The sequence below is a fragment of the Equus caballus genome, chromosome 19 (genome assembly GCF_041296265.1).
Source record: "Equus caballus isolate H_3958 breed thoroughbred chromosome 19, TB-T2T, whole genome shotgun sequence".
NCBI classification, from domain to species: domain Eukaryota; kingdom Metazoa; phylum Chordata; class Mammalia; order Perissodactyla; family Equidae; genus Equus; species Equus caballus.
Window position 1 is genome coordinate 32,173,397 of NC_091702.1, and position 14,367 is coordinate 32,187,763.

The 14,367-nt window shown below is 40.8% G+C and overlaps 1 protein-coding gene across 14 annotated transcripts in view; it reads left to right on the plus strand.

Annotated features, from left to right (window-relative positions):
* Window positions 1-1,410: 1,410 nt before the first annotated feature.
* The window catches only part of KLHL24 (kelch like family member 24), a 40,802-nt gene continuing 27,845 nt past the window's right edge, over window positions 1,411-14,367 (plus strand). For 3 of the 14 annotated variants that reach the window (XM_001496496.7, XM_070243343.1, XM_070243341.1), the window contains exons 1-3: window positions 1,524-1,682; window positions 5,706-5,838; window positions 13,014-13,994. In XM_001496496.7, the coding sequence (XP_001496546.1) occupies window positions 13,075-13,994 (920 nt within the window). In that variant the 5' untranslated portion in view covers window positions 1,524-1,682; window positions 5,706-5,838; window positions 13,014-13,074. Of the gene's footprint in view, window positions 1,683-2,165; window positions 2,257-5,705; window positions 5,839-7,514; window positions 7,576-12,226; window positions 12,399-13,013; window positions 13,995-14,367 lie in introns of all 14 variants that reach the window. The other 11 variants (XM_070243342.1, XM_023623389.2, XM_014732775.3 and 8 more) reach the window with 9 other exon arrangements.

Below are 14,367 nucleotides of genomic sequence, written 5' to 3' on the forward strand. Positions count from 1 at the left end.
GGGCCAACTCTTTAACCTCTCTGTGGCTTAGTTTTTTACCTGTAAATGGGATAATAACGCCTATCTTGCTGGGTTATTATGAGGATTAAATGATATATGTAAAGTACCCAGCACTGAGTCGGCAGCTTAGTAAAAACTCAATGAACGGCAGGCATTTTCTTTCTTTTTTTTTTTTTTTTTTGAGGAAGATCAGCCCTGAGCTAACTGCTGCCAATCCTCCTCTTTTTGCTGAGGAAGGCTGGCCCTGAGCTAACATGCATGCCCGTCTTCCTCTACTGTATATGTGGGACGCCTACCACAGCATGGCTTGCCAAGCGGTGCCATGTCGCATCCGGGATCTGAACCGGCGAACCCCAGGCTGTGGAAGCAGAATGTGCACACTTAACCCCTGCGCCACCGGGCCGGCCCCAACATTTTCATTTTTAATAAGAGATGGAAAAGAGGCCTAAAAAGCATGTTTAAAAGGCCTGGACACAGGGCTTCTGTATTATATACACCTCTGGTTATTGGAACACACCTCTTCAATAAAGGCATGACTGTATTCATAAAGTATAGAAGAGAGAGAAGTTATGATTCTGATATCAGAAAGCAAAAACTAGGGGGCCAGCCCTGTGGCCGAGTGGTTCAGTTCAGGCTGTGCTTCATCAGTCTGGTTGTTCACTGGTTGGTTCACTAGTTGGGATCCTGGACACAGACCCACATACTGCTCATCAGGCCATGCTCTGGAGGCATCCCACAAGAAGAACTAGAATGACTTACGACTAGAATATACAACTATGTACTAGGGCTTTGGGGAGACAAGAAAAAAAAAGGAAAAAAAGAGGAAGATTGGCAACAGATGTTAGCTCACGGCCAATCTTTCTCACCGAAAAGCATACCTTTAAAAAAAAAGAAAGAAACCAAAAACTAGTTAAATGTTTCAAAATCAGGTGGTCCCCATCCTTGAAAAAAATATTTGCAGAAACAGAAAGACAAAATAATGTCCTTTGGGGAATCTATGTGCCTTGGAAAATAGGAATTTGCGACAACTTTGATTTGTATGTACGTTTAAAATAAAAAGATAATTTAGGATTTGACGCAGGTGACAGTAACATATTTACAGAGAAAGACAGTTTCCCTGCGCCGTCTCGCGACCGGGGTTCTAATCCCTTTCCCTCCTCAGGCCCTCAGATTTCCTGATTGTATATCAAGGGGTCAAATAAAAACATCTCTAAGCCTCGTCTCAAATTCTATGAATTCTTGACAATGTGCTTCTGCCTTGGGACGTGGCAATAAACATACGACTCAGGTTTCTCACTAGGCTCCTAATACGGATGCATTTCCTTATCCTGTCTCTACCTAAAACAAAATGTTTCCGATTCACCAGCCCTGGGGCTGCGTCTCGTCACGCCCGCACCCGAACCCCGCCCCATAGCGGGAAACCCAAGTGGCCCGGGCAGTCGCCCCAGAGTGGGAACTACATCTCCCAAGGTGCCCCGGGGCGGGGGGCACCCCCTCGGATTGGTCAGGGGTCGCTGACGCTCAGTGTTTTGGCCCCGACGGTCACATGTTTCCTTTGTTGTGAGCTGCGGCAGAGACTGGTGGCCCGAGGAGACGCCGGCGCTGGAGAGAGCGCTGCGCCGCCGGCCGCTAAGGGACTGCAGGGGCCGCCGCTGCTGGCCGTTTCCAGCCTTCGCCGAGAGGTACCCGGGGATGACAGCTCCGGGACCGGCCGAAAGGAGAGGAACCGGCCAGAGCCGGGGGCGGAGGGGTGGCCGAGGGCATGACCACGGGGGTGTCTGCAGGAGGGAAGCCAGCGGCAGCTGGCCTCTCGGGGCCAGACTAGTGGTCTGAGGAGAGACTGCGGCTGGGGCTGCAGGGCCCCTGCCTGGGGCGAGGGGGTCTCCAGAGATGCCCTGGGCGTCTTCAGCCCCGGCTCTGAAAAGACAGTCCTGAGGGGAGGGCACCCCCGCCTCCTGGCACTACCGCCCCGGAACCGCGGCGCTGCTGGCGCGCCCCGCCGGGGGCGGCTTGGGAGGGGCCTGGCCGCCGGGGCTGGGGGTGGCAGGTGCGGGTCACCCTGCCGCCTCGGGGGCGGCGGCAGCTGGCGGGACTAGGCTGGGCAGACAGGTCCCGCATGTTGCCGATGGGCTTCGAACGGGGCGCTGCTCTTTTTTTAATCGAAGGAAGCACTGAGAATGCGAAGGTCTCAGATCAAGCCTTCCAGTTTGGTAGGGGCGACCTTTGGTTCTGCCGAGTTGGACTGACCGGGTCAAGGTGGGTCCCAGGGCTACGGGCCCGAGAAGCCCATTATAGCGATTGCGAAATGTCCTGGGCACTGTCACCTGACCGTTACCCCCGCCCCTACCCCCCCGCCAGCCTTTGTTTACCACGGATCGCGGCCGGGCCCGCGCCGGGAAGCCAGCCCTGGAGCGACCGTCCCCGGGGAGCCGGGGCGGGCGGGGGAGCGGGCGTTCCGCCGGCGGAGTCCCTGCCTAACCCTCCCCCCCGCCTCCCTATCCCTTCAAGACTCGGTTCCTTAATTTAGTTCCTAAGGTCCCCGCCCCCAAGGTCTGGGCGCTCCGGGCGAAGAGTGTTAACGCGGCGGGGATTGGGCGCCTGCGGCAGCTTGTGGGCGGGACGACGGGGCGAGTTCCGAGTGTTTATTGGCGAGTGTCTTGTCGCTAGGTGGACGTGTCCAGGCATTTCTTCCCCGCCCCCTTGAAGGTGATCTGGAGGACGCGCGGGAGCGCGCGCTCTCGCTTCTCGAGCCGCTGCGGCCGGAGGGGAGCCGGCGGCGCGCGCTCTCGCGCAGGAGGACTCGCATGAGGCCGAGCCTTGCCGGGAGCTCCGCGGTCTCCGCCAAGGCCCGTGGGCAGCCCTGTGCCCGCAGGGCCGGCGGCCGCGGTCCAGGCCCGGGGAGGTCGCCACGTTTAACTGGAGTCCCCTATCTGCCGGGAGGGTGGGAAGGAAGTCTTCACGCCAAGGTGTGCTTGCCTGTCCTTCAAGCAAGGCTTAAATAGCTATATAAGGACCTTAACGCCACGTTTTAGGGTGCCTTACAGCCCTCCTCCCCCAGGCGGTGACTATTCACAATTAATTTTAGTGGATCTTAATGATTAATCACTTGCTTTCTTGAGCAGCTTTTTAAAAATCGCATCTTAGCAGTTGCAGCTAGACTGTTTAGGTCCACCAGCTGAGGCTGCTTTTTATTAGTCACGTAAAATAGGTTAAAATCTGCCTCTTGTCGACTAAAATAGAAAGTTAGAATTCTGCTTTTTAAAAAAAGATAGATTGAGGATATCCTCCTAAAAGGTAGAGATTCTTCTATATCCTAGTTTAGATGAGTTGTTTTCCTTGTTTCGGGAATTATGGTTCACTTTTTATATATTAATCCCCATGGTAATTCAAGATTTGTGAGAGTGAATTGCAAATATGTTTTAAAATTGTAAATTAAGATGATAGTAATAAAATCTACTAGAACAACCGTTTTGACCATCCTATGCTGAAGATGGGGTTTTCCTGATCTCCTGAGTTAATAGGGTACTTGGGTTTTATCAGATTTTCTCTTCCTGTGAGTCTATAGGAATTCACCCAAGACTTAAAGCACTTCTGTAGGAGGTGGATCGAACTCCCTGGGTGAAGCAGGAATTGAATAGGGCAATTCTGATTGGTTATGCATTATTAATATATTTTTAAAATTCAAATGGAGATGACTACCCCAGTAGGAGCAGCTTCTGTGATCTCGAACTACCTCATCACTTGTGCATTGAGGGCATTTAACATCTCTAAATAAGTACAAAATGCAAACCTCTAACCTTTTTTAAAAATAAAACCACCACTCAGAAGCCTGCTTCTCCACATGCAGTCTGTGACTTAGTTTTTAAACAACAAGAAGAAATAATATTGTTAGGGCTATCAGCTTTAATGTAGACTTTCCGGGCTTTTGTCCAAGTTACTAAAACCTTAATGCTTTTTCAAAAAACTGTTTTAACTTTCTTGTTTTTCTGCCATTTCATTAAAACCCAAAAGTAAAGCCTGTGAAAAATAAATACTATTTATTAAATAAGTGACTACAGTTGTTTTCTTATATACTTTTACTAGAAATTTGGGGCTTTTTTCAATAAATATTTAGCTTTGGACTGTATAATAAAAAATCTAAATAAAATATCCTCATAAGTATATGAATAATACTTTTTGTATAATCCTATTTCTGTTGTGACTGAAATAAAGAATGTGTGGCTACTTGACAACTGTTGACATTTTAAAACCCTGTTCTTTCTCCTATTAAAAACACAATAGCTAAACTAACTTTTTAATTGAAGAGTTTGTCACTGTCTAAATTCGACACCCGAGGGCTACAATTTTTCAACATTTGGCACATCTTAAAGACTACTAAGTTGATGTTTAAAAGTGACTCAGCTTTACTCAATGGTTTCTAAAAGTTATTTCTGTAATTAATTTGTGTCGTCAGTAAGATAAATAGAAATCACTAAATTTTATACATAGAAGTCATCTAAAATACTGGATCTCAAACTTGTTCAAGTGGCAGAGCGCTGGGTCCTGTCTTTGCAGATTTAATTAATTCCAGTAAGAGAACCAAAAACAATTTTGTAGCAGAAAATATAACTGTATGATATATCTATAGGTCTTTCAATTTTAAAATAAAACAGTGTATTAAATACCTGAAAGAAACGTGAGCAGGATAAAACCAAATGACCTGAAGTTTACATGTTAAGTCTAATGAGAAGCATGCTCAATAAGGCAGCTTGATACTAGGTGTGATGTCTGATGATTAACAATGTTTTTCTTCTTTGGGGAGTTGGGAAGTATTAGTAGCCGAAAGAAACGCTGAATGGATAAATTTGATTTTTTTGTTCTGTGATTTGGGAGAAGATAGTATTCTTTTTTAGTTTTAGAACCATATGGTCTAGTCTGACACATTGTTTAAGCACTCCTAAATTTTTCATCATCAGATACCTCTTATTTCTCTTTCTTTTGTTAGTCATAGTCATAATGTGTTGACCACTTGAGGTTCTAGTAAACAAGGGATAATCATTAGTTGCTATAATTCTAGACAAACAAATTTCAGATTTTAGTTGGTTTCTGGTATCTTACGGTGGGTAAATATGTTCTTGATGGCCCCATGAAGAAATTAGAAATGTTGCAAATAGCAGCTTGAAGACTGGACTTTATTAAATATAACATTATAAAACTTGGTTCAGGAACCACTGCTTCAAGAGCAAAGCTTTGAATTGAAAACTTAAGAGTGTAAATTTATAATTCTTAAAAAGTGGTCATTAAATAGAATGGTGCAAATAAATTAGCTTTTGAGAAAATGTGAAAATATCTGAAATTTATAAAAACTGCTTGGTTTTATGTAGTACCATGTTAAATGTAATTTTCTAGTTATTTTAAAATAATCTACTATGTTGCAGTTGTTTTCTGGCTTTCCTTCTTTTGAGTTACTATATATCTTTAAACATAAACGTCTTGTGGTTAGTCTTTTTGTTGTCTCTGCTATGTGGTTCTTTACTCAAAGTTAAATTTGAGAAAATGGACTAGTGTAGAGCATAGCATGTGGCAGTTCACTCCTGCAAGTTGTAGGGACCATGTTAGTCAAATGTTGTTGGTTTCCTTTGCTTTCTGGTGTTTATTAGTTTTTATAAGCCCCTCATTAATCCATACTGTCTATAAGCCTGATAGTAACTTCTTTCTTTGTATAGGATTTCTGCGTTCTAAAGGAAAAATAAGCTTGATTGCAGTACAGCTACACTCTAGATCAATTCTGATATTATATATCTCCTTTGGACTTGGTACACTGACCTCCTCTGTTCCTTGTCTTTACCTGTTAGGCTGGTAAGTATTACCTCAAAACCTTGCAGAAAATGCCCAGGTGAATTGCCTTCTCCTTCTATTCTTTAAGGAATAAGTCTAGACCGGATCAGTCCTGAGAGAATCTATTCCAATTTGCACCTGTGTTTTCTGCTAGAAAAACACTGACAATTTAAATCTATTTTAGGTCAGTCTTGGAGTTCTTGTTTGGTGCTAATCTTAACCAGTCTCACAGAGTCTAAAATTGGATCTGAATCCAATATTGTGACCCCAGTGCCAGATAGAGAGTAAGCTCTCTATAAATGTTCCTTGAATTGTCCTAAATTTCTGTGTTGGCTCAGGACCTTAATTGTCCATTGGGAAGAAACACTTACTTAGCTAGGACTAATATTTCCCTAATTTGACCAAGTTGAAATATTTTTTACCAAGTTAGACTGACAAGTAAGAAAACATGCAAGAGGGGCCAGCCTGGTGGCGCAGTGGGTAAGTTCACACGTTCCGCTTCTCAGCGGCCTGGGGTTCACCGGTTCGGATCCTGGGTGCGGACATGGCACCGGTTGGCAAAAGCAATGCTATGGTAGGCGTCCCACATGTAGAGTAGAGGAAGATGGGCATGGATGTTAGCTCAGGGCCAGTCTTCCTCAGCAAAAAAGAGGAGGATTGGCGGTAGTTAGGTCAGGGCCTCAAAAAAAAAAAAGGAAAAGAAAACATGTAAGATATGTCACCTCACAATCATAGTATAATCAGGGTGTTTGTGTGTATATATATATGTGATAGTGTTTGTGTATATATGTAGAAAAAATCAGTAGTCTGTAACTTGGTTTTCAGAATCGACCTTTTATGTTGCCTAAACTTGTTAAGAATTTATGAGTTCTATTTATAGATATCTGGGCCAGAAACCAGAACCATTTGTGTTTAAATGCTATTCCTATTCTCCGCACAGCTCAAAGTTCTAGTATTTTCTCTTAAGCATTCCTCTCCTCCCCTTCCACCAAAAAAAAATTAAAAAGGAATTGTGCTGAATTGGTTTGTTTTTACAGGTACTAAGTCTGTAAGTTTCAACAAAGCAGAAGAAATATTCATTTATATATTAAAAGTTTGAAAAATAATTATTTGAAAATCTTGGAGAGTCTATATGGATAATCTAGATAACTAAGGGTTAACAAATGAAATTTTTTTCCTGAATTACCCAGAATACTTGAGATTTTCTCAAATTGATTCCATAGTTATATAAAACATAGTGACGAAATTGTTTGCTTTTGGTAGTATTGATAGACCAACTCAGAATTATTTAATGGCCTCAAACTCAGATGAAATATCAATTACCAGACACACTTCAAATATCCAAGGCAGAATTATCACAGGATATAAATGGTGTCATCAATGCCACAGTTAGCTTGCTGTTGACGCGAATATTTGTTTACTCATCTTTCACTCAAGAAACCTTACTTCAGGATAAAATTGTCAAGTAAGGAAGTTGGTAAATAAGGAAACTAATTTGTATGTATGTAAAATAGCATAAAATTATTAATTTGCCTTAAGGAATTGTTATTCGGTACTGATTTTCTGTGCAAAACTGAACTTCCAGTGAGAAACTAATATCTACTAAAAATTTTTTTCAACATATTGGTAAATAATGCCAACTATACATGAAGTGATTCATATCTGATTTATATGTCACTATTCTCCATTTATTTTAGGTTTGGAAATTAAAACAACACATATTTTGACTGGGGCTTTGATCAAGCAAATGCTAAGAAGGTATTATATTTATAATATTTGTAAACTATCTAAACATTGTCATTAGAGAATCTAAACCATTTTCCTTTCTTTAACCTGGGGTCACTTAGACCAATCAGAGTCACAGGGAGGGACCAATTCTAACCTCAAGATCATAAAGGAAGGCATTGTCACTGTCATTGCCATTACCAAATAAAGTATTTACCCACTCCTTGCTACTCCTTCCTGACATCCTCAGTCCCTCTTCTACGTTTTTCTTCAATCTTAGAGACAATAAAATAAGTTCTCTCTGTTCGTTTTTCTGGGACATAGGCCAACAGCATGTAAGTTTAACTCTACTTAGCAATCGGAAAATAGTTCTACAGCATTTGTGAGTTCTGCAGTTGGGAATAAACCCTCGATACCCTTAACCAGAAGAATCTTTCTGTTAAGAAAAATCTTCAAGTGAGAGTGTAGCTCCAGCAATAAAGCTCCTGAAGAGATGAGGGAGCAAAAGAAAGAGAGACCAGCTTTTCTGAACAAATCATGTGACTGGCAGTCAGTCATTGACGTGACGGTCTGATCACCCTCGCATCTGCCAACTTATCTAGATACAATTTTCAGTCATTCTGTTTCTTTGGAACAAACATTTTCCTCTTGTTTTGTCCAGACATGCCTGCTTAGTTGCTTACTTTGTCCTGATGGGAATAATGATGCTTTGAGGTTTGCTGAATTTTTAGAAGAATTCAATCTAATTTTGTTTTGTTTGATTTTGTATGAGTTCATTTATGATAAATCTTGAACCTATATTAGATACTGTACTTTGAGATGTGATTAAACTTTACATTTTTAACCATTACTAGTTAAAATACAATACTTTATTTGTGTAAAATGGGAAAACAGAGGCTAGTAAATGACATCTGGAAGCCCAAAAGTTACACTTTGAAATGCATCTCAAATTTCTCAGACCCTCCTGTGGAAATCCTTTAGCTTGTCATCAATAGGAAGAGTTTATATTTCACACTGTTGTGGAGATGGGTTAATGGGAGACTTCTGAGAAAGTCCAGAGGAAGTGAGGATGTTCATAAAGCCAGGCCAAAGCTACTTGGAAGGAAACAGCCCCAGTCTATGAGATAGTCTCTCCTACATACAAAGCAGTAAATGAGTATCTTGTCGTTGAATGCTTTGTAGTAGCAGGTGATTATATAGCTGTTATAATCCAGGATTTTCAGTTTTACATTGCGTAAAAGCAGTGGAAGACCTTGTCAGTCAACAATCAAGGGACTACCTCTGAGAATAAGGGGCAGAAAAGAGCATAAAAAGACAGACCTGTAACTCCTATGAAGTTTTTTGGTTTTTTTTAAAGATTGGCACCTGCGCCAACATCTGTTGCCAATCTTTTTTCTTTTCTTTTCTTTTCTTCTTCTCCCCAAAGCCCCCCCCGCCCCATTTCACAGTTGTATATTCTAGTTGTAGGTCCTTCTGGTTGTGCTATGTGGGACGCCACCTCATCATGCCTTGATGAGCGGTGCCGTGTCCACGCCCAGGATCCAAACCAGCAAAACCCCAAGCTGCCAAAGCTCAGTGTGCGAACTTAACCACTCGGCCACGGGGCTGGCCCCTCCTATCAAGTTTTAATCAGCCTTATATTAATACTTAACTTACTCAATATGCTATCTCCAAATTTATCAGATACAGATATAGTAAGATACCAGATAATGAATATCAGATAGAGTAAGATTATTAGATACAGAAAGCAGAGTAAATTTTCATTTATATTTTCCAACTTGTCCCTTTTAGCCCAAAGGGAAATTCTTAGTTCTTGCAGTATGTTATTTTGTTTTGCATTCTGAACACATTGTCATTTAAGAAAATAAAAATGTATGGAGGCAGAAGGCTCAAAATTTTTGTTGTTGTTAAGGCCAGTAATTATATCACTGGTCAAAAAGAATAGGTTGTATGAAATTTTTGAACCTGAAATGCAGTAAGAATTTAAATTAAATGAGCTTATTTTAAGAATAAATTCTTGATTTGGGAAGCTGACTTACGACTAATTCAACCATAATTTGAATTTAGATTAGTAAAGCAGTAAGATTAAACTATGAGTTATATGCCATATCAACACAGTTTCTTTATGTTTATCATAATTGAATGTTTATCACTTGTGATATTACATACTTTGAACTTTTTGCAGTTTCAACAACAGAAAATTGACATTCGGGCAGAGTAGTGATCTTTCTTCTATGGGCGATAGGTTTCCATATACTGAACTGTTATTGAGATAACTTCAAATTAAAATCATGTTTGAGATTTGTGCTACTGCCCATGTATAGGAGCTTGGAATTAGGAAGTGATATTATGTATTATGAGTTAATTTGTAAATTTATTTTTTATTTTTTTGCTTTTCTCCCGAAATCCCCCCAATACATAGTTGTATATTTTAGTTGTGGGTCCTTCTAGTTGTGGCATGTGAGACGCCACCTCAGCAGGGCCTGACGAGTGGTGCCATGTCTGTGCGCAGGATCCGAACCAATGAAACCCTGGACCGCTGAAGTGGAGCATGCGAACTTAACCACTCGGCCACGGGGCTGACCCCTAATTTTTAAATTTTAACCTGTGTATATGTGCATGTGCTCGTGGACGTGCACACACATGCATGGACAGTTATTACCCAAGAAGTCAGATGACCTGCAGTGAGGCAAATGTGAACTCTCTAAGCAATCAGGAAAATCTTAAAAGAAGTGGGAAGAAACCCCTCCTTTTTTTGGTTAGTGATAATTTTAAAACTAATGATAAAATATTTTAAACTCAGATATAATTTTATTTATTTAGGTATTAAAATTAACAAAATGAAATGAAACTTTTATTTGTTCTCAGACACATCTGATACCTAAAACCTGCAAAGTGTAATTAGATTATAAGTCAAAATCTAGCTTACTTGCACGCTAACATATGTGTAGACAAATATTCCCTCAAATTTAAGAGAAACTAATTTTATTGAGTAAATATCTGGTAGTTACTTTGTTGACAGTGCTCCAAAACCCAGCCATTTGTAAGCATTCTCTTGGGTTTGTTTTTACTGTTGTGTGTGTTCACTTAAATAGGCCTTCTACATGAGCTTCCATTGCCATAACTATTTCATTACATTACACACCCTCGTTACACATTTAGAAGATAAATTGCATGTATATTTGTATACTTGGAATTTTCTGTTGTTTAGTTTTTAAACTTAGAAGTAAGGGTAAAGTTTATCCCTGTCAGTCTGTCATATACTTTGTAAATAGATCCTGCCTATTTAGAACAATCTGTCTTCATCCTATATAAAGTCCTAAGCCTGTAAACCAACCTTTTTGTTAATTATAGTACCAACCTCATGAGGTTGTTATGAGGATTAAATTAAATAATCCATATTAAGAGTTTAGAAAGTGCCAGGACATGGTAAGCATTAAAAAAAGATTACTGTTGAGCTGGCCCTGATGGCCTAGTGGTTAAAGTTCTTCACGCTCCACTTCTGCAGCCACAGTTTGGTTCCTGGGCCCGGAACCACACCACTGTCTGTCACTTGCCATGCTGTGGCAGTGGCTCACATAGAAGAACTAGGAGGACTTAGAACTAGAATATACAGCTATGTACTGGGGCTCTGGGGAGGAAGAAAAGAGAGAGAGAGGAAGATTGGCAACAGATGTTAGCTCAGGGCAAATCTTTCCCAGCCAAAAAAAAAAAAAAGATTAGTGTTGTTTTTGTTCTTTTGTGTTTTTTAATGCATTTAAAGAAATAAAGCCTCCGTGGTTTCATAACACAGTTAGTACACAGGTCTGGCACTTAATAGTTTCTAAAGCCTTATCTGGTAGATTTCCAAAAACTTCTTCATTTTTTGCCAGGATTCTTAGAGGGGATCAAAATGACTCTTTCAGTCATTTTAGCATTTTAAAAGTCAGCACAGTCTACATGCCCACAGCTGGGATTTCCCTATCGGCATACTGCCTCTGAATCCCCACCTAGTGATTCCAGATAAAAATAATATTTGTTTTACTTGAGTCTTTGTTCCATTTAACTGATGGAATTGCTTGAATTTTCTCTGACTTTACCTGCAAAATTGGAGGACGGAGAGAGGAATGGTAGAGAAAAGATTGTACAAAATGCAAGCATGTAGGTATCTTTCAGATGTCGTTACAGCTAGGTACTTCTCCCTAAGTACTTAGAATAGCCTAGTGTACATCTGCCCTGGGAAAATCCTGTCACCTAGACTTCAGGAAGATTAAGTGCTAATTTATATGAAGAGGTAAAAAACATTTAATAGAAGTTTACGTGGGAACTGTGCTACCTGTACCAGTGTGTACAGTTGTATATTTTTAGTTGTGAGTCCTTCCAGTTGTGGCATGTGGGATGCCGCCTCAGCATGGCCTGATGAGTGGTGCCATGTCTGCACCCAGGATCCCAGGATCCGAACTGGCGAAAGCCTGGGCCGCTGAAGCAGAGGACGTGAACTTAACCACTCGGCCACAGGGCCGGCTCCTATTTTAAGTATTTTCTTGGTGGTCTAGTGGTCAAGATTCGGTGTTCTCACCACCGCGACCAAGTTTCTTTCCCTGGCTAGGAACCACACCAACCATGCATCTGTTGGTTGATATACTGTGACAGCTGCGTGTTGCTATGATACTAAAAGCTATGCCACCAATATTTGAAATACCAGCAGGATCACCCATGGTGGACAGGTTTCTGGGAGCTTCCAGACTTCAGACAGACTAGGAAGAAGGACCTGGCCACCCACTTCCAAAAAAATTGGCCATGAAAACTCTCTGAATAGCAGCAGAGCATTGTCTGACATAGTGCCAGAAGGTGAGACAGTGGTGCAAAAAGACCAGGTAGGATTCGGCTCTGCTGTACACACAGTCACTGGGAGTTGGAATCCCCTCTGTGGCACTAACAATAAAGAACTATTTTCTATTAATACAGCATTGAACATCTTTGTAGATAAATCTTTCCACGTATTCCTGATTATTTCCTTAGGATACATTGCTAGAAAGGGACTTGCTGGTCAAACAGTATACATATTTTTAAAGACTTGATACAGCTGCATTTCTCTCTAGCAACAGCATATTAAGATAATAAACATTTATATTAGGATTCTGAGTGTGCTGAAATTCTGTCTTATAGCATTCTGACTTAGCTTTACAGTCAGTAGATGAAACCCAGCTGTGTAAAAGGGGAGACAGATGGTTATTAGTAATTCACAAAGTAGATGGTACCCTTTCAGCTGGAGGGGGTGCTTAAGGAGTAGTGTTGCAAATTACCCCTAATCTTTCTAATTGTGCAAATGCAAATTTTTCTTTATCAATTTTTATTAAAATGAAATAGTGCTGTATACCCTATGTTAATTATGTGATTTTGTTGTGTTTCCATCAAAAGAAATGATGTAATTTGAATATTGAATTTTTTACATATTGAAATGTTTTCTTTTCCTTTTTTTTGACTGTTAGCCACATAAAGAAGATCCCTAACAGTCATTTCTCAACAATTATATAGTCAACTGATGTAACAATGGTACTAATATTGGGACGAAGACTAAACAGAGAGGATCTCGGGGTGCGTGATTCCCCAGCAACTAAGCGTAAAGTTTTTGAAATGGACCCTAAATCTCTGACAGGCCGTGAGTTTTTTGACTTCTCTTCAGGATCATCCCATGCGGAAAACATACTTCAGATATTTAATGAATTCCGAGATAGCCGCTTATTCACAGATGTTATCATTTGTGTGGAAGGAAAAGAATTTCCTTGCCATAGAGCTGTTCTCTCAGCCTGTAGTAGCTACTTCAGAGCTATGTTTTGTAATGACCACAAGGAAAGCCGAGAAATGTTGGTTGAAATCAATGGTATTTTAGCTGAAGCTATGGAATGTTTTCTGCAGTATGTTTATACTGGAAAGGTGAAGATCACCACAGAGAATGTACAATATCTCTTTGAAACTTCAAGCCTCTTTCAGATTAGTGTTCTCCGCGATGCGTGTGCCAAGTTCTTGGAGGAGCAACTTGATCCGTGTAATTGCTTGGGAATCCAGCGCTTTGCTGATACCCATTCACTCAAAACGCTCTTCACAAAATGCAAGAATTTTGCTTTACAGACTTTTGAGGATGTGTCCCAGCATGAAGAATTTCTTGAGCTTGACAAAGATGAACTTATTGATTATATTTGTAGCGATGAACTTGTTATTGGTAAAGAGGAGATGGTTTTTGAAGCCGTCATGCGTTGGGTCTATCGTGCTGTTGATCTGAGAAGGCCTCTGCTCCACGAGCTCCTGACACATGTGAGACTCCCTCTGTTGCATCCCAACTACTTCGTTCAAACAGTTGAGGTGGACCAATTGATTCAGAATTCTCCTGAGTGTTACCAGTTGCTGCATGAAGCAAGACGGTACCACATACTTGGGAATGAAATGATGTCCCCAAGGACTAGGCCACGAAGGTGAGAAGACTGTTTAAAAATTAACTACAATATAATTAACAAAAATTTTTGTTTTTAAAATATTTTTAAACCTCTCAAATGTAATCTCAGTGGAGTCATTTATATGTATTGTGTACATGTGGCTGTATATAATTTAAGATTTGTTTTGGATTATGTAAATCATTAAAATGTCTCTCCTCGGGAAGGCTAGATTCAACAATAGCATTTTTTGTAAAATTGTTTTGTTAATGTTGTTCTGAGCTCTCAGAGGGTGTTATGAAGAGTTTTGGCAACTGTGCATATCTCAACATATTTCTGCTGATTTCTTGTAACCTTTGTAGGGTCCCAAAGTATTCCACTTTTCTTTCCAGAAGGTCTTTGGATATAAAGTAGC